Source organism: Lampris incognitus, chromosome 13, assembly GCF_029633865.1.
Source record: "Lampris incognitus isolate fLamInc1 chromosome 13, fLamInc1.hap2, whole genome shotgun sequence".
Taxonomy (NCBI): Eukaryota; Metazoa; Chordata; class Actinopteri; order Lampriformes; family Lampridae; genus Lampris; species Lampris incognitus.
The window spans coordinates 2,181,278-2,209,096 of NC_079223.1; the positions used below are offsets into that span (position 1 = coordinate 2,181,278).

General features: G+C 44.4%; 1 protein-coding gene across 6 annotated transcripts in view; it reads right to left on the reverse strand.

The window, feature by feature from the left end:
* The window catches only part of LOC130122856 (multimerin-2-like), a 220,075-nt gene that overhangs the window by 161,489 nt on the left and 30,767 nt on the right, over window positions 1-27,819 (reverse strand). For all 6 annotated transcript variants that reach the window (XM_056291905.1, XM_056291903.1, XM_056291904.1 and 3 more), the window contains 2 exons: window positions 16,886-17,008; window positions 15,227-15,333 (listed from right to left, as the gene is read on the reverse strand). In XM_056291905.1, coding sequence (XP_056147880.1) covers window positions 15,227-15,333; window positions 16,886-17,008 — 230 coding nt within the window. The remainder of the gene's footprint in view (window positions 1-15,226; window positions 15,334-16,885; window positions 17,009-27,819) is intronic.

The window sequence follows — 27,819 nt, forward strand, 5'->3', positions numbered from 1 at the left end:
ATCGACGGACGCCTCCGGGAGAGGAGGCGCGAGCGAGCCCTGCGTGGATCCCCGTCCATTCCCCAGTCGTCCAGCACTCCTAACAGGACCCCTACTCCTGCTCGCCCCACTTTCCTTGTGGCCGTTTCTCCCCCCGCGCCCCAGACCACGATGGGGGAAGAACCTATGCAGCTGGGGCGTATGCGCCTTAGTCCGGCCGAACGGGAGGCCCAGTTCAAGGCGGGTCAATGCCTATACTGTGGCCAGAAGGGACATCTGATCAGCGGCTGCCCCACTTGGCCAAAAGACTAGGCTCACTTGGACCCCAGGAGATCCTAGTGAGCCGACTTTCCTGTTCCCGCCGTCCTGCCCCACAGAACCATCTAGTTTTTTTTAAGCAATATATTTATTGAATTTTGTTTGCAAATTACATCAAAACAAGTAATAGCACAGTGCAGCAAACATTTTCACCCTACCCCCCCCCCATAACCCTGTCCCTATAACAAGTAATACAATTCAAAGCAGGGTTAAAGAAGATAATAAAGATAAAAATTCAATTAATAAAAATAATAAAATGAAATAATAATAACAATAATTTCTTTCACAGACTGATTAGAGGGTGTGGTTTTTTTCCAGTTGCTTTTACGCATATAAACAATCAGATAGAGTTGTTCTACTCCCCCAGAGCTTGTTCTTGATTAAGCAAGTTACCAACATTAGTATTACGTCTTAGGAAGTACAGAAACAATCCCCAGATTTTATCAAAAACACTTTGTTTACGTCTAACAATATACATTATCTTTTCCATTGACATGTTTGAAGCCATTTCTTTAACCCATATACCAATTCTTGGTCCATCAACACTTTTCCAATTAAGAGCAATTACACGTTTTGCTTGTAATATACACATATCTATAAATCTGAACTCATTGCTATGTAAATGTGGGATGGTAGGATATAAACCAAGAATAAAAAGCTTTGGACTCAATGGTCATTTCTTTGACAAAATTTGATCAATCATACCAACAACGTCTTGCCAGAAGGTTTTCACTTCCACACATTCCCATATACAGTGAAACAGCGTCCCCCTTGCCTCACTACACTTAATACAGGTATCAGGAATATTGTCATTAAACTTGTGGAGTTTAACAGGAGTTATATACATAGTATGTACGCATCAGCCATTTATACTGTCGAAGCTTTAGGTTGCTGCTAACTATCTGTCTCTGGGCCTCTTTACATGCCTCACTCCATTCTTCTAAAGATATTTCCTCCTCTATATCTCCCTCCCATAATCTCAGTTTTGTCTCTGATGATTCATCAGATCCAGATACAAATAAGTCATACATAGTTGAAATTAAACCTTTATCATAACAGTGTTTTGTGACTGCAACTTCTAATATAGAAATGGTAGGAATGTCTAATGAATGGCTTTGACAGGATGATATAAAACTCCTTAGCTGAAGATATTTGAAAAAATGATTCCTTGGAATGTCATACTTGGTAGATATTTCCTCAAAGGACATGAATACTTCATCCTCCTCCCTGTACATGTCTTGCACTTTCCTTAACCCCTTTTCAGCCCATAATTTAAATCCCCTATCATTTTGCCCTGGTTTGAAATTGGCATTACCCAAAATAGGACTGAAGCGTGACCGGGACATATTTATATTCAAATACTTACAAGCATTGAACCAAACATCAATCATATTCAATATTATAGGGTTGTCTGTATTTTTCTTCAGATATTTACAGTCTGCTGAATACAAATACAGGTGCAATGGTAAGCCTGGTTTAACAGAGCAGGCTTCCAGATCAATCCAAGCTGGGGGACTTCCAGATGAGAAGTAAAACATCATCGACCTTAATTGTGCTGCCCAGTAATACCATTGGATATTTGGACATTTCAGGCCTCCTCGATCATATGGTAGATAAAGTAAAGATAGACGTAATCTAGGACGTTTATTTTGCCAAATAAAGTTGGTAAACAGTTTCTTGATTTTCGTGAACAAAGATGAAGGAGGGGGTAGGGGGATATTCTGGAACAAATAAAGACATTTGGGAAGTATATTCATCTTTAGGATGTTAATCCTGCCGATCATTGAAATAGGTAAGGATGTCCAACGCTCTATCGAAGCAATACTAGCGTCCAGGATGGGCTCATAATTTGACTGAGCAATCTTATTCACCTCAGGGACAATTTTTATTCCCAGATATGTAAATGTGTCTGTTGGGTTGAAGGTAGAAGCATAAACAAGACCATTCTTCCTCTCTGTTTCATTCAGTAACATTATAGATGATTTGGAGTAATTAACTTTATAACCAGATATTTTCCCAAATGATTCAATAAGGCTTAGGAGCGCTGGGATAGATCTATGCAGATTTTTAAGCATTAATATCACATCATCGGCGAAGAGTGCTACCCTGTGCTCCAGATGTCCCTCTCGAATTCCATAAATATCGCTGTGAGTCCTCGCCGCTATAGCAAATGGTTCTGTCGCTAGGATAAAAAGTAAAGGCGATAAAGGGCTCCCTTGAGGGCAACTTCTACAAATGTTAAAAGGTTTAGAAACCTTACTATTCGTCAAAACTTCTGCAGTAAGCCCTGTACAAAGCAATCTTACCCATTTGATAAATGTATCCCCAAGGCCAAATCGTGTTAACACTTCAAACAGATAAGGCCATTCAACACGGTCGAAGGCCTTCTCTGCATCAAGTGAAAGTAAGGCCGTGTCAGGCGCCTCCCTCTGACTGTATAAAATATTGAGCACTCGTCTAACGTTATGAAAACCCTGTCTCCCTTGAATGAATCCGTTCTGGTCTTCTCCCACTACTCTAGGTAGAAGATCCTCCAATCTTCTTGCAAGAATTTTACAGAGTATTTTTGTATCAGAATTTAGGAGACTAATTGGACGCATATTTTCACATTTTGTATTTGGTTTCCCCGGTTTTGGGAGTAAAGTGATTAGGGCGCCCCTCATAGATGTAGGGAGAAGACCATTCTCAAAGGATTCCTGAAACATCTCCAAGAGGGGTGGTATTAATTTGGTTTGAAATGTTTTATAAATGTCTATAGGGATGCCATCTGGACCCGCTGATTTTCCAGCCTGCATACACCCAATTGCTTCTGCAATTTCCAATGCAGTTACATCTTGATCTAATACTCTACTTTCCTCTTCCGAATTTTAGGAATATTAAGATTGTCTAGGAATTGTGTTTGCGTTTCCAGATTAGGAGAGCACTCAGAGCTGTATAATTTCCTGTAGAAGTCTCTAAAGGCTTCATTAATCTCTGTCGGGTCCACTATAGTTCTACCACTTGGGACTTCAATACAATTAATAGACCTTTCTGTTTGTTGTTGTTTAATGCACCGTGCTAGAAGTTTTCCGGGCTTTTCCCCCTGATCATAGTAGGACTGTTTGAGTCTCATTAAATCAGCAGCCGCTTTATTAGCTGCCAGTTCATTGTACTGTGCTCTAAGCAGTAGCAGTCTTGTATGAACATCTGTAGGTATATTTCTATTATTATATATTTCTGTTTCCAGCTTTTTAATTTCCTCATCTAATGTCTTCATTTCAAGTCGTGTAGCCTTTTTCTTGGAACTAGTGAAGGAAATGATTTGGCCCCTGATAAAGGCTTTGAAAGCCTCCCACCTTGTGCTAGCAGAAGTCTGGGACTTGTTACATTCAAAATACAGGTCAATCTGCTTATCTAAGAAATCTATGAATGTAGGATCCGCAAGCCACCTGGGTTGAAAACGCCATCTCGGGGGGTCGCACACTAAGTTATTATCTTCATAGGTCAAGGATACTGCAGCGTGGTCAGACAGAACTATACTACTATAATGACATTCATCTATTTTGGAGACAAGTAGCGCTGAAACCAAAAAGTAGCCCATGCGTGAGTGAGTTCTATGAGTACCGGAATAGCAGGAATATTCTACTGCGTTCGGTTTACCATGCCTCCAAACATCAAACAAATTTAATTCCTTCATAAAATGGTGTATCGTCTTTCTGGACTTACTGTGGGTATCATCTAAACCAGTTGACCTGTCTTTTGAAGGATCTAACGTACAGTTAAAGTCGCCAGCTATTATGTATTTCCCAGGATGATTTGAAGCAGTCAAAAACAGACTATTATAGAATTTAGAGTCATCTTCATTGGGGCCGTAAACATTTATCAAAGTTAAGGTTTCAGATAATAACCTACCCTGGACTATAATATACCTCCCTGCAGGGTCCTTAACTACATGCTGTACCCGTAATGGAACCGATGTATGAATTAGTATCATAACCCCTCTAGCATGAGTGGTGTAAGGAGCAGACAACACTTGACCCTGCCATCGTCTTGCTATTTTGGGAACGTCCTCATCCACCATGTGTGTTTCTTGTAAAAAAACGATTTTTGATTTCAAGGATTTTATCCTGCTCATTACCTGCTTCACCTTTGTGAGTTTGATCAAACCCCTACAATTCCACGAAGTAAATTTTACCTTGCAACTCTCGGACATTGATGTATGATGTATGTTATATTAGGAACCGTAGTGAAAAAGTACTTTGACAAACCACACCCACTGATGAAAGAATAAATAATAAAATGAAACCACAACAACCCACCCTCAACCCCATACGAACCTAAAGTCCATGAACTCTGGACATCCCCTCCCATCCCACGTTTAACTACCGCTAAAACGAGTTCTCTACCTTTTCTTTTCTTCTCGCTCCAGCTCGCTATCTTACTTTTTCTAAATACTAATCACACATAACATCATTAATGAACTGTTCAACGCCAACAACATGTAGGCATATATAAAATTAACCATCCGAGCACATACACAAACCTGGAACCCGTGCATGCAGACTGGAAGACGAGGAGAGGGAAAAGTCTGTAGCCTGGTCACAAGAGTCCGCGATGCATCGGGCCTTCCTTCCTCCGACAGGCGCATAAACCGATGATGACTCTCTCTGTCCCTTAGGTCTAGGCCTACTTGGATGTGCCCATGTCATTTCGGCTGGTGCTTGGACATTGTCTCTCATTCAGGGTTAAGGGCATTCCACAAAAGCTGAATAGTCCAGCTATAAACCAGACTCCGTCCTGTCCAGGTAGAAAAATAAAGCCTAAACAAAAACAAAATGGCGACAGTCCGAACACGTAGCTACATCTTTCGTGTAAATGGAAATAAAATGAAATAAAGTGAGCTTAATAGCCTACTGCGTCAGTCCTTATCCGAGGGATTGAATAAACCGCTCCACTTCTGCTGGGGTTTGAAAGGTGTGGGGTCTCTCGTCGTGTGTTACCAGGAGCCGGGCTGGAAAGAGGATTCTGTGCTTGTGGATCCCCCGGTCTCTCAGCTTCTCCCGGACCTGGTCGTAGTCGCGCTGCATCTTGTGCACCCCAGCAGAGAGGTCGATGTGAAAACGGACCGGCGTGTTCTTGTAAAGGACCTGTCCCTTGGTTTTGGCTGCCTTTAGTACTCGCTCCCTGTCCTTAAAGTTCATGAACTTCATGATCAATGTCCTTGGACGACCCGTGCGAGAGTCTACCGGAGCGCCGATTCTATGAGCCCGCTCCACTACCAAGCCCTCCCGCGGATCCATGTTCAGAGCCTCCGGCAACCACTTCTCCAAACATGCAGGTGCATCCTGGCCCTCTTCTTTCTCTGGTAGGCCCACCAACCTTACGTTATTTCGCCGACTCCTGCATTCCAAGTCCTCCACTTTGTCAGTAAGGCTTTTGACGGTGTTTTCCAGCGTGCTAACTCGGGGTGTTAGCTTCTTAACGTCGTCCTCCACGTCAGAAATCCGTTGCTCGGCCTGTTCCATGTGACCCGTGCATTCCTGTATTTGTTTCTTTACATCCGCAATTGTCGCTTGCACTCCATCAATTTTCTTTCAAAGACTGTATGGCTTTCATGATATCTAGGTTGCTATTCTTATCTGTGTCTAACATTTCCTCATCTTCTTCCTCGTGGTCGTCTTCTTCGTTAGCCATATTTTCAACCTGCATGGCGTCGCTAACCTTCTCAGCCTCTTCCTCGTGTCGCCATTTCCTTTTCTCCTTCTCTTTCTCTCTCTTTGCCTTTTCTTTCGGGTTTTTCCCTGACATTTTAGTTCTGGGTACTCTTATACACGTATTGCGTGACTTTAGACAAGATTCGGATTAGTATTGTAGGATTAATTTACACGGTAGCTGCAGAGCTTGAGATGTGCGACCCCCTAGTCCCTCGCCATAACCGGAAGTCCAGAACCATCTAGTTAGCGTTACCCTGGCCTGGGCTGACCAGCGGCTCATGGTGGGTGCACTCCTCGACTCGGGGGCTGATGAGTGTTTCCTGGACTCAGAGTTTGCTGCCCAGGCTAACATCTCGCTAGAGACGCTGGAGAAGCCCATGGAGGCCTTCGCGTTGGACGAGCGCTGCCTGGCCAGCGTCACCCAACGCACCCACCCTGTCTCTCTCACCATAGCAGGTAACCATGTCGAGAGACATCGGTTCTACATCATCCAGTCCCCGTTAGTCCCTGTGATCCTAGGGTGCCCCTGGTTCGTGCAGCATGAGCCACACATCGCCTGGGCCTCCGGTACCATCATGGAGTGGAGCTCCTCCTGTCATGCCCAATGTCTCCAGGCTGCTCCCGTCCCATCCCCCTGACGTGCCCCTAGTGCCCTGCCTCCCGACCTCTCCTCTGTTCCCCCTGAGTACCATGAGTTAGGTGAGGTTTTCAGCATGACCCGGGCCCAATCTCTTCCTCCTCATCGGCCTTATGACTGTGCTATCGACCTCCACTCTGGGGCACCCCTCCCCAGCAGTCGTCTGTACAGTCTGACCATCCCCGAGAAGGCTGCGATGGATGAGTACATCTCCGAGTCCTTGACAGCGGGGCTCATTCGGCCCTCGTCCTCCCAGGTGGCAGCTGGATTCTTTTTCATGAAGAAGAAGGACGGGGGCCTCCGACTCTGCATTGACTATCGCCAACTCAATGAGATAACCGTCAAAAACAAGTACCCCCTTCCTCTCATGAGTTCCACCCTTGAGCCCCTCACCCAGGCTACAGTCTTCACTAAGCTGGACCTCCGGTGTGCCTATCATCTGGTCCGGATCCGGAAGGGGGACGAGTGGAAGACAGCCTTTAAGACGCCCCGGGGTCATTATGAGTACCTGGTCATGCCGTTCGGTCTCACCAACGCCCCGGCGGTATTCCAGGCTCTCATGAATGACATACTCCGCGACATGCTCGACGAGTTTGTGGTGGTCTACCTCGATGACATCCTCATCTTCTCCAGGACCCTCGAGGAACATGTCCAGCATGTCCGCCGGGTACTCGAACGTCTCCTCCGGAACCGGCTCTTCGTCAAGGCAGAGAAGTGCCGGTTCCATTCCCCTTCCGTTGACTACCTGGGCTTGGTCGTTGAGAGGGGACAGACCCGGGCTGACCCCCGCAAGATCCAGGCTGTGGTGGACTGGCCCGATCCCACATCACGGAAGGAATTACAGAGCTTCCTCGGGTTTGCGAACTTCTATCGGAGGTTCATCCGGAACTAAAGCCGCGTGGCAGAACCTATCACCAGGCTTACCTCCCCCTCCCAGCCGTTCATCTGGTCCCTGGCTGCCTGCTCTGCGTTCCAGTCCCTCAAGGAGAGGTTCGCCAGCACCCCGGTCCTGCTCCACCCCAACCCCAAGAGGCAGTTCATCGTAGAGGTGGACACTTTGAACACCGGGTTGGGGGCTGTCCTCTCCCAGCGGTCAGCGTCTGACCAGAAAGTCCACCCATGCGCCTTCTTCTCTCGCCGGTTCCTCCCCGCCGAGGAGAACTATGATGTCGGGAACCGGGAGCTGCTGGCAGTGGTGGCTGCTCTGGAGGAGTGGTGCCATTGGCTGGAGGGGGCGGAACAGCTGTTCACCATCTGGACTGATCATAAGAACTTGACGTTCATCCGGCCAACCAAGCGCCTCAATGGTCGGCAGGCACGGTGGGCCAGCTTCCTCAGTCAGTTTGACTTCACGCTGACTTATCGCCCTGGGTCCCGCAACACGAAGGCAGACTCCCTGTCCCAACAACACCCGAGGAGGGAGCCGGCTATGGAGGAGCCGACTCCCATCCTTCCTGAGGCCAGGGTGGTGGGCGTGGTTACCTGGGACATTGAGACCGTGGTCAGGCAGGCGTTGCGCTCCCATCCCGCCCCGAGCCACGTCCCTCAACGCAGTACGGCCCCGGGTCTCCAGTGAGGCCATGCCAGTCAGTTTGCTTGCCACCCGGGTGTCCACCGCACCTTCACCTTTCTGGCTCGGCGTTTCTGGTGGCCCACCATGAGGATCGACGTCGGGGACTTCGTAAGGGCCTGCTCCGTCTGTGCTCGCAGCAAGGCCTCTCACCAGGCACCCGCGGGTCTGCTGCAGCCCCTCCCAACTCCAAGCCGGCCCTGGTCCCATGTGGCATTGGAGTTTGTCTCCGGACTGCCTCCCTCCCAGGGTAACACTATGATCCTGACAGTGGTGGACCGCTTCAGTAAGGGAGTGCACCTGGTGGCCCTCCCCAGTCTCCCATCGGCTTCTGAGATGGTGGACCTCCTGACGAGCCACATGTTCTGTCTCCACGGCCTTCCCCTGGACGTCATCTCGGACCGAGAGCCCCAGTTCATCTCCCAGGTATTGCGGGCCTTTTGTAAAGGGTTGGGTGCCTTTGTTAGTCCCTCCTCTGGCTATCACCCACAGACTAACGGGCAGACGGAGAGGATGAACCAGAGCATGGAGTCTGCCCTCCGGTGCGTGGCCGCCAACAAGCCCAGCTCCTGGAGCCGGTTCCTCCCCTAGGTCGAGTATGCCATCAACTCCCTGGTCAGCTCTGCCACCGGCCTCTCACCTTTTGAGGTGTCCCTGGGCTACCAGCCGCCTGTCTTTGCTGTGCAGGAGTCGGAAGTGGCGGCTCCCTCCGTGCAGGCCCATCTGAACCGGTGTCGTCGCGTCTGGGAGGTGACCAGAGCTGCTCTGCTCCAGGCAGCTGAGCGCGCCAGTCGGGAAGCCAACCTACGCTGGTCCCCAGCGCCTATGTACCAACCAGGCCAAAGGGTGTGGCTGTCCTCGAAGGATCTCCCGCTTCAGTCCACCGCGAAGAAGCTGAACCCCCGGTTTGTCGGGCCCTTTGAGATCAGGAAGGTTCTCAGCCCCGCGGCGGTGAGTCTGAAGCTTCTGGCTTCCTTCATGTGTCTCGGGTTAAGCCTGTCTCCCACAGTCCTCTGATGCCTCCGGCCCCGGCTCCGCCTCCCCCTGAGATCGTGGATGGGCACCCTCAGTGGAAGGTCCGCCGGCTGATGGACGTCCAGCGCCGAGGACGGGGGTTCCAGTATTTGGTGGACTGGGAGGGCTACGGTCCGGAGGAACGTAGCTGGGTCTCCCGCCAGCTCATCCTGGACCCTGGGCTGCTTACTGAGTTCCATCATTCCCATCCCGACAAGCCGGGCAAGTCGCCTGGTGGCTCCCGTGGAGGGGGGGGGGTACTGTTATGGCTCGCCCACCCCGCGCCGTGGCCCGCCCACCCCGCGCCGGCAGCCAATCAGCTCGTCAGGGCCGGGCTTAGCCATCAGGGCTGGGCTTAAGTTCTGTGGCCTCCCATGCGTCCGTTGTAACCTCCTTGCAGTAGCGGCTACTCTCCCCTCACGGTCCTTTTCTCTCCGAACTCACCCCAGCCCCTGGTTTATGCTTTCCCTTGCAAAGTTTCCCCGTGGAAGTATCCTGCCGTGTTCCCATCTTGGATTACCCGCGAGCTTTTCCCCGTGGACTTTCCGTTTTCCTTGTCGCTCATTGCCTTCCGGTGTTTGACTATTTGTACGCGTAAGGAATAAAGTACGCCAGTTTTCGGCTAACCCCATCTCTGTCTGGTGTCGTGCACTTGGGGTCTTCCACAAACCCCAAACACATAACCCCAGATTTCTCTTTGACACTGTATCTAAACTTCCTAAAAAGCAGCTGTCTATTAGTTGCTCACCATTCACGGCCCATGAGTTTCTAGACATTTCCTGGAATAAGGTTGAAGAGATCTTAAACAAAACTAGAAAAATGCTTTTCCACAGAAAAAGCGTGTGAATGCTGAGCTGCTGAAAGAAATCACGAAAGCATTGCTGAAAATGGATAAATAGGAAAAGTCAGAAAGTCACCAGCCTACCTGAAATACCTGGAAACTGAAATGTGAAATGGCTGAATATTTTAAAAGTTTTAAAGGTATAAAAAACTGAAAAAATTGCCATAATGTGCTAAATACATAAATAGTTTGATTGTTGAATGGTTTCTGTAGTTTAAAGTATGAAAAAGTGGAAGTGGTGCAAAGATTTCAAAGTGCTCCCAGTCCCATTACAAACACACACACAACAAGGCCGTAACACAACTTGCAAGCATTTGCAGCAATGGTTTATGTATGGAAAAGGTTTGAATAGTCTGAAATATGTGACCCCCCCCTCGCTGGCAAAAGAGTCCCCCCCCCCAAGTAGGCCTAGGTCATTGGACTGCAAAACCTGACCTGAACATAGTTCTTCTAAAAGAAGAAAAAAAGCTACAGTACATCAGAAGAAACTGTCTTTATTTGTCGCGTGACATCAATGCCCCCTTCAAACATGGTCCCACATATATCTCATGTTAAATAGCCTACTATTTTCACTGCAAATTTACAAAACAAAACCACATATTACATCACTTTGTGTGAGGTAAAAAGTTGAATTTTGTGAAATTAAAAAAGTATAATCATAGGGAAATTAATTTCCAAAATAGAAGTAGATGAATATTGTAAATTGACAAGTTCTGGAAATCATTCCGGACAGAGGGAAGGATGGTGTCATTACGCTAGAAAAATTGTGACTGTAGCCGACCTACAAATTGATATGTGATGTCACAATAGGACTGAACATTCTAACAGGCAAAGTGTATGGCAGAATTGCTAAGATTTAGAGCTGAATTGTTCAAAAACTATAAAACATTTTTAAAATCTGAATAGGATTCTGAAAGAGCCGAATGTCCTGAACTGTTTAAGCTTTAAATGGGGTTTCTAGCTCAAAAAATGAAGGAGGAGATACAGTTCAAAGGTGATGAGGGTTTCCACCATTCCCCATAGACTTCCATTGTTTTGAAAAAGTAGAAAACGCTTAATATGTCTAAAAATATAAAAGATTTCAAAAAACAGAAATGTGAGCCTTAATGGGCTTAAAGAGATGAACAGTTTGATACCTGAATGGTTTCAGTGGCTAAAAGTATGAAGGAGTAAAAGAGGTGGAAAGGTTGCAAAAGCCCCCCATTGACTCCCATTCAAAAAATGGCTGAAAAAAGTTGAATATTTCAAAAAGTTCAACAGGTATGAAAAATCTGAAAGGGGAGCAATAATGTCCTTAATGAGTTGAACATTTTGATAGTTGAATGGTTTCAGTAGATAAAAGTATGAAGGAGCTACAAAGTGTAAAAAAAATGGGCGGAAGAAAAATAAATAAATAAAGAACTGCAAAGCAATAGTGTGAATGCTGGGAGCATTCACACTAATTAGTTCTTCAACTACATCTACTGCTGCAGATCCTGTCTTACTAAATTAATATCTATACAGCGAGTCACTGACTGTCTTATTAAAGCTGTTGAGACTATCTCTCTTGATACTTTCACTAGGCTAAACCAACTACTTGCCTTCTTGACCCCTTACCAGCCAAACTTTACCATCAAAACGTTACAAGCAAAACGTTACCAGCAACTCTTTACCAGCCAAACGTCACCAGCTACACTTTACCAGCAACTCTTTACCAGCAAAACTTTACCAGCAACTCTTTACCAGCATCACTTTACCAGCAACACTTTACCAGCAACTCTTTACCAGCATCACTTTACCAGCAACACTTTACCAGCCAAACGTTACCAGAAACACGTTACCAGCAAATCTTTACCAGCAAGACCTGACCAGCCAAACTTCACCAGCCAAACTTTATCAGCAACAATTTACCAGCAACACTTTACCAGCCGAACTTTACAGCAACACTTTACCAGCAACACTTTACCAGCCAAACCTTACCAGCAAAACTTTACCAGCAAGACTTTACCAGCAACACTTTACCAGCCGAACTTTACAGCAACACTTTACCAGCAACACTTTACCAGCAAGACTTTACCAGCCAAACGTTAACAGCAAATCTTGACCAGCCAAACTTTACCAGCAAATCTTGACCAGCCAAACTTCACCAGCCAAACTTTACCAGCAACACTTTACCAGGAAATCTTTACCATCAAGACTTTACCAGCAAATATTTACCATCAACTCTTTACCAGCAACACTTTACCAGCCAAACTTTACCAGCACCTCTTTACTAGCAAAATTTTACGAGCCAAACTTTACCAGCAACACTTTACCAGCCAAACTTTACCAGCAACACTTTACCAGCCAAACTTTACCAGCAACACTTTACCAGCAACACTTTACCAGCAAAACTTTACCAGCAACACTTTACCAGCAACACTTTACCAGCAAAACTTTACCAGCAACACTTTACCAGCAAAACTTTACCAGCAACACTTTACCAGCAACACTTTACCAGCCAAACTTTACCAGCAACACTTTACCAGCAACACTTTACCAGCAAAACTTTACCAGCAACACTTTACAAGGAAATCTTTACCAGCAACACTTTATCAGCAAATACTTACCAGCAACTCTTTACCAGCAAAACTTTACCAGCCAAACTTTACCAGCAACACTTTACTAGCAGAACTTTACCAGCCAAACTTTACCAGCAACACTTTACCAGCAAAACTTTACCAGGAACACGTTACCAGCAAATAATTACCAGCACCTCTTTTCTAACCCTAACACTAACCCTAACACTTTACCAGCAAAACGTTACCAGCAACACTTTACTAGCAACACTTTACCAGCAACACTTTACCAGCTAAACGTTACCAGGAACACTTTACCAACAAATAATTACCAGCAACTCTTTACTAGCAACACTAAACCAGCAAATATTTACTATCAACTCTTTACCAGCAACTCTTTACCATCAACTCTTTACCAGCAACACTTTACCAGCAACACTACACCGGCAAATATTTACCAGCAACTCTTTACCATCAACTCTTTACCAGCAACACTTTACCAGCAACACTACACCAGCAAATATTTACCAGCAGCTCTTTACCAGCAACACTACACCAGCAAAAATTTACCAGCAACTCTATACCAGCAACACTACACCATCAACTCTTTACCATCAACTCTTTACCAGCAACACTTTACCAGCAACTCTTTACCAGCAACTCTTTACCAGCAACACTTTACCAGCAACACTACACCAGCAAATATTTACCAGCAACTCTTTACCAGCAACTCTTTACCAGCAACACTTTACCAGCAACACTACACCAGCAACACTACACCAGCAAATATTTACCAGCAACACTTTACCAGCAACACTACACCAGCAAATATTTACCAGCAGCTCTTTACCAGCAACACTATACCAGCAAATATTTACCAGCAACTCTTTACCAGCAACACTACACCATCAACTCTTTACCATCAACTCTTTACCAGCAACACTTTACCAGCAACTCTTTACCAGCAACACTTTACCAGCAACACTACACCAGCAAATATTTACCAGCAACTCTTTACCAGCAACTCTTTACCAGCAACACTTTACCAGCAACACTACACCAGCAACACTACACCAGCAAATATTTACCAGCAACTCTTTACCAACAACACTACACCAGTAAATATTTACCCGCAACACTTTACCAGCAACACTACACCAGCAACACTTTACCAGCAACACTACACCAGCAACACTACACCAGCAACACTTTACCAGCAACACTACACCAGCAACACTTTACCAGCAACACTACACCAGCAACTCTTTACCAGCAACACTTTACCAGCAACACTACACCAGCAAATATTTACCAGCAACTCTTTACCAGCAACACTACACCAGCAAATATTTACCAGCAACACTTTACCAGCAACACTACACCAGCAAATATTTACCAGCAACTCTTTACCAGCAACACTACACCAGCAAATATTTACCAGCAACCCTTTACCAGCAACACTACACCAGCAAATATTTACCAGCAACACTTTACCAGCAACACTACACCAGCAAATATTTACCAGCAACACTGTACCAGCAACACTACACCAGTAACACTTTACCAGCAACACCACACCAGCAACTCTTTACCAGCAACACTTTACCAACAACACTACACCAGCAAATATTTACCAGCAACTCTTTACCAGCAACACTACACCAGCAAATATTTACCAGCAACACTTTACCAGCAACACTACACCAGCAACACTTTACCAGCAACACTACACCAGCAACACTTTACCAGCAACACTTTACCAGCAACACTACACCAGCAAATATTTACCAGCAACTCTTTACCAGCAACACTACACCAGCAAATATTTACCAGCAACCCTTTACCAGCAACACTACACCAGCAAATATTTACCAGCAACACTTTACCAGCAACACTACACCAGCAAATATTTACCAGCAACACTTTACCAGCAACACTACACCAGCAAATATTTACCAGCAACACTTTACCAGCAACACTACACCAGCAAATATTTACCAGCAACACTGTACCAGCAACACTACACCAGTAACACTTTACCAGCAACACTACACCAGCAACTCTTTACCAGCAACACTTTACCAGCAACACTACACCAGCAAATATTTACCAGCAACTCTTTACCAGCAACACTACACCAGCAAATATTTACCAGCAACACTTTACCAGCAACACTACACCAGCAACACTACACCAGCAAATATTTACCAGCAACACTTTACCAGCAACACTACACCAGCAAATATTTACCAGCAACACTGTACCAGCAACACTACACCAGTAACACTTTACCAGCAACACTACACCAGCAACTCTTTACCAGCAACACTTTACCAGCAACACTACACCAGCAAATATTTACCAGCAACTCTTTACCAGCAACACTACACCAGCAAATATTTACCAGCAACACTTTACCAGCAACACTACACCAGCAACACTTCTTAAAGTGGAGTTACTCCTTACCCCATGTGGGGGAGGACAGTATGTTGTGTTGCTGTAAAAGCCCCTGAGGCACATTTTTAACTTGTGATGTTGGGCTACACAAATAAAAGTGACTTGACTTGAAAGACAGACAGGTAATCAGACAGACAGAATAACATTGAACGTGCGGTGTTTTAGTAGCAGGACACTGACCGATGTCTTCACAGTTTTCTCCTGCATGTCCGGGACAACATCTCCATAACAGAGCTGTGAAAACCCTGACCTTCTGTCTGTAGACCGGCCTGGTGGAGAGTTTATACCTACACACACACACACACACACACACACACACACACACACACACACACACACACACACACACACACACACACACACACACACAAAATCTGTTTGTTTTTCAGTGTGTACTGTGGTAGTACTGTTAGGTACTGTTGTCTGTGTACCATGCGTATCAGTGTGTACTGTGGTACTATGGTAGTACTGTTAGAGGTACTGTTGTCAGTGTACCATGTGTATCAGTGTGTACTGTGGTACTATGGTAGTACTGTTAGGTACTGTTGTCTGTGTACCATGTGTATCAGTGTGTACTGTGGTACTATGGTAGTACTGTTAGAGGTAATGTTGTCTGTGTACCATGCATATCAGTGTGTACTGTGGTACTATGGTAGTACTGTTAGGTACTGTTGTCTGTGTACCATGTGTATCAGTGTGTACTGTGGTACTATGGTAGTACTGTTAGAGGTAATGTTGTCTGTGTACCATGCGTATCAGTGTGTACTGTGGTACTATGGTAGTACTGTTAGGTACTGTTGTCTGTGTACCATGTGTATCAGTGTGTACTGTGGTACTATGGTAGTACTGTTAGGTATTGTTGTCTGTGTACCATGTGTATCCGTGTGTACTGTGGTACTATTGTAGTACTGTTAGAGTTACTGTTGTCTGTGTATCAGTGTGTACTGTGGTACTATGGTAGTACTGTTAGGTACTGTTGTTTGTGTACCATGTGTATCCGTGTGAACTGTGGTACTATGGTAGTACTGTTAGAGGTACTGTTGTCTGTGTATCAGTGTGTACTGTGGTACTATGGTAGTACTGTTGTCTGTGTACCATGTGTATCAGTGTGTACTGTGGTACTATGGTAGTACTGTTAGAGGTACTGTTGTCTGTGTATCAGTGTGAACTGTGGTACTATGGTAGTGCTGTTAGGTACTGTTGTCTGTGTACCATGTGTATCAGTGTGAACTGTGGTACTATGGTAGTACTGTTAGAGGTACTGTTGTCTGTGTATCAGTGTGAACTGTGGTACTATGGTAGTACTGTTAGGTACTGTTGTCTGTGTACCATGTGAATCAGTTTGAACTGTGGTACTATGGTAGTACTGTTAGAGGTACTGTTGTCTGTGTACCATGTGTATCAGTGTGAACTGTGGTACTATGGTAGTACTGTTAGAGGTACTGTTGTCTGTGTACCATGTGTATCAGTATGTACTGTGGTACTATGGTAGTACTGTTAGAGGTACTGTTGTCTGTGTACCATGTGTATCAGTGTGAACTGTGGTACGATGGTAGTACTGTTAGAGGTATTGTTGTCTGTGTACCATGTGAATCAGTGTGTACTGCGGTACTATGGTAGTACTGTGAGGTACTGTTCTCTGTTGTCAGAGCTGTGTGTTGGTCTGAGTCCCTCATGTAAACCGAGTGTAGAGGAATCGTTACAGTAATGGACATATTGCCCAATGTATTATAGGACGGATTCAACTTGTGTAGTACATTTTGATGTGTGTGTGTGTGTGTGTGTGTGTGTGTGTGTGTGTGTGTGTGTGTGTGTGTGTGTGTGTGTGTGTGTACATACATGACCAGTTGACAGTTTGGTGTGCCATTGGGACACGGGCTCTGAGATTTAATGTTGTACTTCTCTGTTCCACATGCCACAGCCATGGTAACTTCACGCCGATGGACAAACGCACACCAGTTCCTACACACACACACACACACACACACACACACACAGTCATCATCAGCGGTCACTCAGGGTCGAGTATGACCGTCCTCCTTCTAGGGGCTTGTGGGTGTTGAGGTGGGCGTAGCGGCTGACCCTGGAGCCGTGTATTTTGGGGCAATGTGGGCAAGAGTGTGAGGACGTGGTGGAGGAAGGGGTTTGGGGTTTTCTGGTAACTCGCTTCTTTCTGGGTCGCTGCTTGTTTTCAGCAGCGTGGTGCAGGTCAGGGTTGTAGCACCAGGACCCTCACGGACAGCCAGTCTGCAGCCCCCCTGTGTTTTCCTGCTTGTCCCCAGGTGTGAAGGTCGATGCCAGACCTTTTGATGTGGGCCTTGATGTTGTCTTTATATCGCTTCTTTTGTCCTCCTGGGGCATGGCGTCCTGTCACGAGCTGAGAGTAAAGGACATGTTTAAGGAGGCATGCGGAGACTTCCATCAGACATGTGGAGGACATGGCCAGTCCACCTCAGCTGATGTTTTGTAATGGTGGCAATTATAGTAGGCATGTCGGCCTCCTCGAAGAAGCTGAAGATGGTGTGCTTATCCTCCCAGCTGATCTTAAAGATCTTCCTGAGGCATTGCTGTTGGTGTGCCTTCAGGTGCCAGCTATGTGTGGTTCATGCTTCTGACCCATACAGCAGGGTGAGCAGCACTACCACTTTGGACACCAGAATTTTTGTTCTAGCCTCAAGGTCGCGGTTTTCAAAAACGCTTTTACTCAATCTCTCCACACGCGCTCAGGATCTGTGTTGAGGACACGAGCTAGCTCTTCTAGAGACAGAAGACCAGGGAGGCACCGGGCCCAGATGGCATGTCACCCTCTTATCTTAAAGTCTGTGCTGACTAGCCGGCCCCCATTTTCCCACTGATCTTCAACGGATCACTGCAGCTGTGTGAAGTCCCTCCTGCTTCAAGAGCTTCATTATCATCCAGGTCCCCAAGAGACCCCCTATCACAGGATGAAATGAATACAGGCCCATTGCCCTAATTTCTGTGGTCATGAAATCCTTCAAGAGACTGGTGTTGGCCCACATGAAGGAAATCACATGGCTCCTGCTCGACCCCTGCAGTTTGCCTACCGAGCAAACAGGTCAGTGGATGATGCTGTCAACATGAGATTGCACTACATCTTCCAACACCTCGACTCCCCAGGGACATACATAAGGGTCCTGTTTGTGGACTTTAGCTCAGCATTCAACACCATTGTCCCAGATATCCTCCACTCCAAAGTCACCCGGCTCACTGTACCAGCCCCTATATGCCAGTCGATTAAAAACTTCCTGACAGACCGGAGGCAGCTCATAAGGCTGGGTAAACTCACATCCAGCACCTGGACAATCAGCACTGGTGCCCCCCAGGGATGTGTGCTCTCCCCTCTACCCTTCTCTTGTGGAAAACACAACCATCATGGGCCTTATCCGGGATGGTGAGGAATCTGCATATAGATGGAAGGTTGATCAGCTGGTCCTCTGGTGTGATCATAACAACCTGGAGCTGAAAACACTCAAGACAGTGGAGATGACAGTGGACTTCAGAAGGATCCCCCCCCAACACTGCCCCCCCCTCACCATACTCAACACCACAGTGTCTGTGGTGAAAGCCTACAGATTTCTGGGTTCCACAATCTTTCAGGACCTAAGGTGGGCATCCAACATAAACACAGTCATCATAAAGGCCCAGCAGAGGATGTACTTTCTCCGCCAGCTCAGGATGTTCAACCTGCCTCAGGAACTGCTGATTCAGTTCTACACTGCAATGATCCAGTCTGTCCTCTGCACATCCATCACTGTCTGGTCTGGATCGGCCACCAAACAGGACAGGGACAGACCACAACGGACAGGTAGGTCTGCAGAGAAATTCATTGGTGATGACCTGCCGTCCATTCAGGACTTATACACCTCCAGACTCAGGAAACGGGCAGATAGCATCACTGCAGACCCATCACACCCTGGTCACAACCTGTTCCAACTCCTCCCCTCTGGTAGGCGCTACAGAGCACTGTACCCCAAAACAACCAGATATGAACAGTTTCTTTCTGCAGGCTGTCATTCAAATGAGCACTTAACACTGTCAAATAAATCCAACCATGTTGTATCTACTGTACTGTACATGTTGTATATACTGTACTGTACATTTTGTATACACTGCACTGTACATACTGCACTGTATATACTGTACTTACATGTTGTATATACTGTACTGTACATGTTGTATATACTGTACTGTACATGTTGTATATACTGCACTGTACATACTGCACTGTATATACTGTACTGTACATGTTGTATATACTGTACCGTACATGTTGTATACGCTGCACTGTATATACTGTACTGTACATGTTGTATATACTGTATTGTACATATTGTATATACTGCACTGTACATACTGCACTGTATATACTGTACTGTACATGTTGTATATACTGTACTGTACATACTGCACTGTATATACTGTACTTACATGTTGTATATACTGTACTGTACATGTTGTATATACTGCACTGTACATACTGCACTGTATATACTGTACTGTACATGTTGTATATACTGTACTGTACATACTGCACTGTATATACTGTACTGTACATGCTGTACATACTGTACTGTACATGTTGTATACACTGCACGGTACATGTTCTATACACTGTACTGTACATGTTGTATATACTGTACTGTACATGTTGCATATACTGTACTGTACATGCTGTATATACTGTACTGTACATGTTGTATACACTGCACTGTACATGTATATACTGTACTGGACATGTTGTATACACTGCACTGTACATGTTGTATATACTGTACTGTACATGTTGTATATACTGCACTGTACATGCTGTATATACTGTACTGTATATGTTGTATACACTGCACGGTACATGTTTTATACACTGTACTGTACATGTTCTATATACTGTACTGTACATGTATATACTGTACTGTACATGTTGTATGCACTGCACTGTACATACTGCACTGTATATACTGTACTGTACATGTTGTATATACTGTACTGTACATGTTGTATACACTATACTGTACATGTTCTATATACTGTACTGTACATGCCGTATATACTGTACTGTACATGTTGTATACACTGCAGTGTACATACTGCACTGTATATACTGTACTTACATGTTGTATATACTGTACTGTACATGTTGTATATACTGTACTGTACATGTTGTATACACTGCACGGTACATGTTCTATATACTGTATTGCACATGTTGTATACACTATACTGTACATGTTCTATATACTGTACTGTACATGTTGTACACACTGCACTGTATATGTTGTATATACTGTACTGTACATGTTGTATACACTATACTGTACATGTTCTATATACTGTACTGTACATGTTGTACACACTGCACTGTACATGTTGTATATATTGTACTGTACATGTTGTATACACTGTACTGTACATGTTCTATATACTGTACTGTACATGTTGTATACACTATACTGTGCATGTTCTATATACTGTACTGTACATGTTGTATACACTGTACTGTATATGTTGTATATACTGTACTGTACATGTTCTATATACTGCACTGTACATTTTCTATACACTGTACTGTACATGTTGTATATACCGTACTGTACATGTTGTATACGCTGCACTGTATATACTGCACTGTATATACTGTACTGTACATGTTGTATATACTGCACTGTACATGTTGAATACACTATACTGTACATGTTGTATATACTGTAATGTACATGCTTTGTATATTGTACTGTACATGTTGTATAAACTGCACTGTACATGTTGTATATACTGTACTGTACATGTTGTATATACTGTACTGTACATGTTGTATACACTGTACTGTACATTTTGTATATACTGTACTGTACATGCTTCATATACTTTACTGTACATGTTGCATATACTCTACTGTAAATGTTGTATAAACTGTACTGTACATGTTGTATATAATCTACTGTCCATGTTTTATACACTGTACTGTACTGTACATGCTGTATATACTGTACTGTACATGTTGTATACACTCTACTGTATATGCTGTATATACTGTACTGTACATGTTGTATATACTCTACTATACTGTACATGTTGTATATACTGTACTGTACATGCTGTATATACTGTACTGTACATGTTGTATATACTGTACTGTACATGCTGTATACACTGTACTGTACATGCTGTATATACTGTACTGTACATGTTGTATACACTCTACTGTACATGCTGTATATATTGTACTGTACATGTTGTATATACTCTACTGTACTGTACATGTTGTATACATTGTACTGTACATGCTGTATATACTGTACTGTACATGTTGTATATACTGTACTGTACATGTTGTTAACACTCTACTGTACATGTTGTATATGCCGTACTGTACATGCTGTATATACTGTACTGTACATGTTGTATATACTCTACTGTACTGTACATGTTGTTAACACTCTACTGTACATGTTGTATATGCGGTACTGTACATGCTGTATATACTGTACTGTACATGTTGTATATACTGTACTGTACTTGTTGTATATACTCTACTGTACTGTACATGCTTTATATACTGTACATGTTGTATACACTGTACGGTACATGCTGTATATACTGTACTGTACATGTTGTATATACTGTACTGTACATGTTGTATACACTGTACGGTACATGTTGTATATACTGTTCTGTACATGTTGTATATACTGTACTGTACATGTTGTATATACTGTACTGTACTGTACATGTTGTTAACACTCTACTGTACATGCTGTATATACTGTACTGTACATGTTGTATAAACTCTACTGTACTGTACATGTTGTTAACACTCTACTGTACATGCTGTATATACTGTACTGTACATGTTGTATAAACTCTACTGTACTGTACATGTTGTTAACACTCTACTGTACATGTTGTATATGCGGTACTGTAAATGCTGTATATACTGTACTGTACATGTTGTATATACTGTACTGTACATGTTGTATACACTGTACTGTACATGTTTTATACACTGTATGGTTACATGCTGTATATACTGTACTGTACATGTTGTATATACTGTACTGTACATATTGTATACACTGTACTGTACATGTTGTATATACTGTACTGTACATGCTTTATATACTGTACATGTTGTATATACTGTACGGCAAATGCTGTATATACTCTACTGTTCTGTACATGTTGTATATACTGTACTGTACATGCTGTGTATACTGTACTGTACATGTTGTATACACTCTACTGTACATGCTGTATATATTGTACTGTACATGTTGTATATACTCTACTGTACTGTACATGTTGTATACACTGTACTGTACATGCTGTATATACTGTACTGTACATGTTGTATATACTGTACTGTACTGTACATGTTGTTAACACTCTACTGTACATGTTGTATATGCGGTACTGTACATGCTGTATATACTGTACTGTACATGTTGTATATACTCTACTGTACTGTACATGTTGTTAACACTCTACTGTACATGTTGTATATGCGGTACTGTACATGCTGTATATACTGTACTGTACATGTTGTATATACTGTACTGTACTTGTTGTATATACTCTACTGTACTGTACATGCTTCATATCCTGTACATGTTGTATACACTGTACGGTACACGCTGTATACACTGTACTGTACATGTTGTATATACTGTACTGTACATGTTGTATACACTGTACGGTACATGTTGTATATACTGTACTGTACATGTTGTATATACTGTACTGTACATGTTGTATATACTCTACTGTACTGTACATGCTTTATATACTGTACATGCTGTATATACTGTACTGTACATGTTGTATATACTGTACTGTACTTGTTGTATATACTCTACTGTACTGTACATGCTTTATATACTGTACATGTTGTATACACTGTACGGTACACGCTGTATACACTGTACTGTACATGTTGTATATACTGTACTGTATCTGTTGTATACACTGTACGGTACATGTTGCATATACTGTACTGTACATTTTGTATATACTGTACTGTACATGTTGTATATACTCTACTGTACAGTACATGCTTTTATATACTGTACATGATGTATATACTGTACTGTACATGTTGTATATACTGTACTGTACATGTTGTATACACTGTACGGTTACATGCTGTATATACTGTACTGTACATGTTGTATATACTGTACTGTACATATTGTATACACTGTACTTTACATGTTGTATATACTGTACTGTACATGCTTTATATACTGTATATGTTGTATACACTGTACGGTACATGCTGTATACACTGTGCTGTACATGCTGTATATGCTGTACTGTACATGTTGTATATACTGTACGGTACATGCTGTATAGACTGTGCTGTACATGCTGTATATGCTGTACTGTACATGTTGTATATACTGTACATGTTGTATATACTGTACGGCAAATGCTGTATATACTCTACTGTTCTGTACATGTTGTATATACTGTACTGAACATGCTGTGTATACTTTACTGTACTGTACATGTATATGCTGTACTGTTCATGTTGTATATACTGTACTGTACATGTAGTATACACTCTACTATACTGTACATGTTGTATATACTGTACTGTACATGTTGTATATACGGTACTGTATTGTACATGTTGTATATACTGTACTGTACATGTTGTATATACCGTACTGTACATGTTGTATATACTCTACTTTACTGTACATGCTTTATATACTGTACATGCTGTATACACTGTACATGTTGTATACACTGTATGGTACATGCTGTATATGCTGTACTGTACATGCTGTATACACTGTACTGTACATGTTGTATATACTGTACTGTACATATTGTATACACTGTACTGTGCTGTACATGTTGTATATACTGTACTGTACATGTTGTATATACTCTACTGTGTTGTACATGCTGTGTATACTTTACTGTACTGTACATGTATATGCTGTACTGTTCATGTTGTATATACTGTACTGTACATGTTGTATATACTCTACTGTGCTGTACATGCTGTATATGCTGTACTGTACATGTTGTATACACTGTACGGCAAATGCTGTATATACTCTGTTATGTACATGTTGTATACACTCTACTGTACATGCTGTGTATACTGTACTGTACATTGTATGTATACTGGTACACTCTGTCATGTACATGTACCTCAGACATGTATGTCAGTAAGCTGCAAACGTGTACTTCGGCATCTCTGATGTAGTATTGTGTGCACCACTGCACCGCCTCACCTCTTGTTTCACCTGTATAGCCAGTCCTTGTGTGTATACTACGTGAAGATTGTTGTGTTGTTATTCTACGTGAAGTACACCGAGAGAGCCACGAAACCAGAGTCCAAGTCCATGTAGTGCAAACCTCCGTGGCCAATAAGCATGGTTCTGGTTCTGAGCTGGAGAAGGCCCGGCTGGCCCAACCCAGATGACGGTGTGTTTTGACGTCGGTGTGGCTTTGGTGGAGAGAAGGCTGCCAGGATGTGGGAACTGTTCCACGGTGTCACGGCTGGTGGTGTACAGAGATGGATGGGGGCAGAGCAGGCATATTTCTGTCGGGTGGGGTTGCTAGAGGACATGGGTCTTTGTTGTGTTAATGGCGTCCGGGCCAAGCTGCCTGTATGTCCTTGCAAAGGCGTCCAGTATGTTCTGCGGGTCCTCTTCTACGAGGGACACCAGGGCGCTGTCATCAGCATACTGCAGTTCTGTGGCGGATGGGGTGGTGGTTTTTTAGCTCTGAATCCGTTACTATTTAGAAATGTCCCACGGGTCCTGTACAGGATTTAGACTCCCTGGGGAAGACTGGGACCCGTGAGGTGGAGGATGGTGTCAGCGAAGACAGAGAACACACATACATGAAGACACAACATTACTACGCACAGTTTAGAACTGGTGAACCGTGACCAGGACTCTTCCGAGCCGTCCCGGTTGCTGCCCCCCCCCCCCTGCCGATCCGGGGAGGGCTGCAGACTACCACATGCCTTGTTTGGCGTAAGCCTGACGGACCAATAGAGGAGCTGGATGTCACGGCGAGCCTGAAGCTGGAAATCAAACATGGTGGAATCAGCCTCTGATGTGCGCGCCATGTTTGTTCTGAAGACAGAAGATGGCAGAGGAGCAGATCTGGATCAGGGAGAAAACCTCCATCCAGCTGGACAGAACTACCATCACCTCCACCGCTGGGTGGAGGTTGTGTGTGTGGGTGTGAGAATCTGTGTGTATTTTTGCATGTGTGTGTTTTAACTTTCTGCATCCAGAAGCTCATGAAGTACGATTTCCAACTCCAGTTTTAATCTTGCACGCGCACACGCGCGCGTGTGCAGCCGTACTGACGGAGGCTGGCAGCGTGCCAGAGACGGGTGGAGGGGCAGGTGTCAGGTGACTGTGTGTGGCTGACGGGAATAAACACCTGTTATTTCCATGTGTAAGTGAGACGTGAAGTCAGTCCACCAGGGCCACCACGTCTGAAGACACCAGGACAGAGTCGGACTCTCGGAACAAGGACGGATCAGCAGACGGGATACCCACTGGGCCCAGTACCGTGTGGAGCGGTACCGAGGGGGTTAACTCCGCTCCTCTATTCTGGACAGGGGAACTGCCTTCATTTAAAACATTCCCATGTGAGGAAGAGCTCACTAAAACAAATCCTCCCACACCCACGGCTAAATGTGGACCACTGCCCCGCTGAGATGAAGCCACGCCCACCGAGGGTCCCGACCCCTGAGCCACCCAAGGGCCTGTTCCATGTCTCCCACTCTGTACTCTGGGACCGTGGTAGTACTGTTAGAGGTACTGCTGTCTGTGTACCATGTCTATCACTCTGTACTGTGGGACCGTGGTAGTACTGTTAGAGGTACTGCTGTCTGTGTACCACGTGTATCACTCTGTACTGTGGGACCGTGGTAGTACTGTTAGAGGTACTGCTGTCTGTGTACCACGTCTATCACTCTGTACTGTGGGACCGTGGTAGTACTGTTAGAGGTACTGCTGTCTGTGTACCATGTCTATCACTCTGTACTGTGGGACCGTGGTAGTACTGTTAGAGGTACTGCTGTCTGTGCACCATGTCTATCACTCTGTACTGTGGGACCGTGGTAGTACTGTTAGAGGTACTGCTGTCTGTGTACCATGTGTATCACTCTGTACTGTGGGACCGTGGTAGTACTGTTAGAGGTACTGCTGTCTGTGTACCATGTCTCTCACTCTGTACTGTGGGACCGTGGTAGTACTGTTAGAGGTACTGCTGTCTGTGCACCATGTCTATCACTCTGTACTGTGGGACTGTGGTAGTACTGTTAGAGGTACTGCTGTCTGTGTACCATGTCTCTCACTCTGTACTGTGGGACCGTGGTAGTACTGTTAGAGGTACTGCTGTCTGTGTACCATGTCTATCACTCTGTACTGTGGGACCGTGGTAGTACTGTTAGAGGTACTGCTGTCTGTGTACCATGTCTATCACTCTGTACTGTGGGACCGTGGTAGTACTGTTAGAGGTACTGCTGTCTGTGTACCATGTCTATCACTCTGTACTGTGGGACCGTGGTAGTACTGTTAGAGGTACTGCTGTCTGTGTACCATGTCTATCACTCTGTACTGTGGGACCGTGGTAGTACTGTTAGAGGTACTGCTGTCTGTGTACCATGTCTATCACTCTGTACTGTGGGACCGTGGTAGTACTGTTAGAGGTACTGCTGTCTGTGTACCATGTCTATCACTCTGTACTGTGGGACCGTGGTAGTACTGTTAGAGGTACTGCTGTCTGTGTACCATGTCTATCACTCTGTACTGTGGGACCGTGGTAGTACTGTTAGAGGTACTGCTGTCTGTGTACCATGTGTATCACTATGTCCTGTGGGACTGTGGTAGTACTGTTAGAGGTACTGCTGTCTGTGTACCATGTGTATCAGTGTGTACTGTGGTACTATGTTAGTACTGTTAGAGGTGCTGTTGTCTGTGTACCATGTGTATCAGTTTGTACTGTGGTGCTTAAGTAGTTTGTAGTACTGTGTGTATTAGTGCGTACTGTGGTACTATGCTAATTTGTAGTACTGTGTATTAGTGTGTACTGTGGTACTATGCTAATTTGTAGTACTGTGTATTAGTGTGTACTGTGGTACTATGCTAATCTATAGTACTGTGTGTATTATTGTGATACATGCTAATCGTTAGTGTCTATGTATTAATATTTACTGTGGTACTATCGTAATCTGTAGTACTGTGTGTATTAGTGTGTATTGTAGTACTGTGCTTACTATAGTGTCTGTGGTGGTGGACTCACCTGAGCTCTCAGTGTAATGTGAACATATGTTTTATGGTGAAGTCGGGTTTTCTGAAGGAAGAGTATGTCAAGAGTGTGCTGGAGGTGAAGAGAGTGTCAGACAGAGTGATGAGTATGAAGCTGGAAATCGAAGGTGTATTGCTGAATGTTATCAGCGCATATGCCCCGCAAGTTGGGTGTGAGATGGAGGAGAAAGAAGAATTCTGGAGTCAGTTGGACGACATGGTGGAGAGGGTAGCCAAGGAGGAGAGAGTGGTGATTGGAGCGGACTTCAATGGACATGTTGGTGAAGGGAACAGGGGTGATGAGGAGGTGATGGTAGGTATGGTGTCAAGAAGAGAAATGTGGAAGGACAGATGGTGGTGGATTTTGTGAAAAGGATGGAAATGGCTGTGGTGAATACATAGTTCAAGAAGAGGGAGGAACACAGGGTGACGTACAAGAGTGAAGGAAAGTGCACACAGGTGGACTAT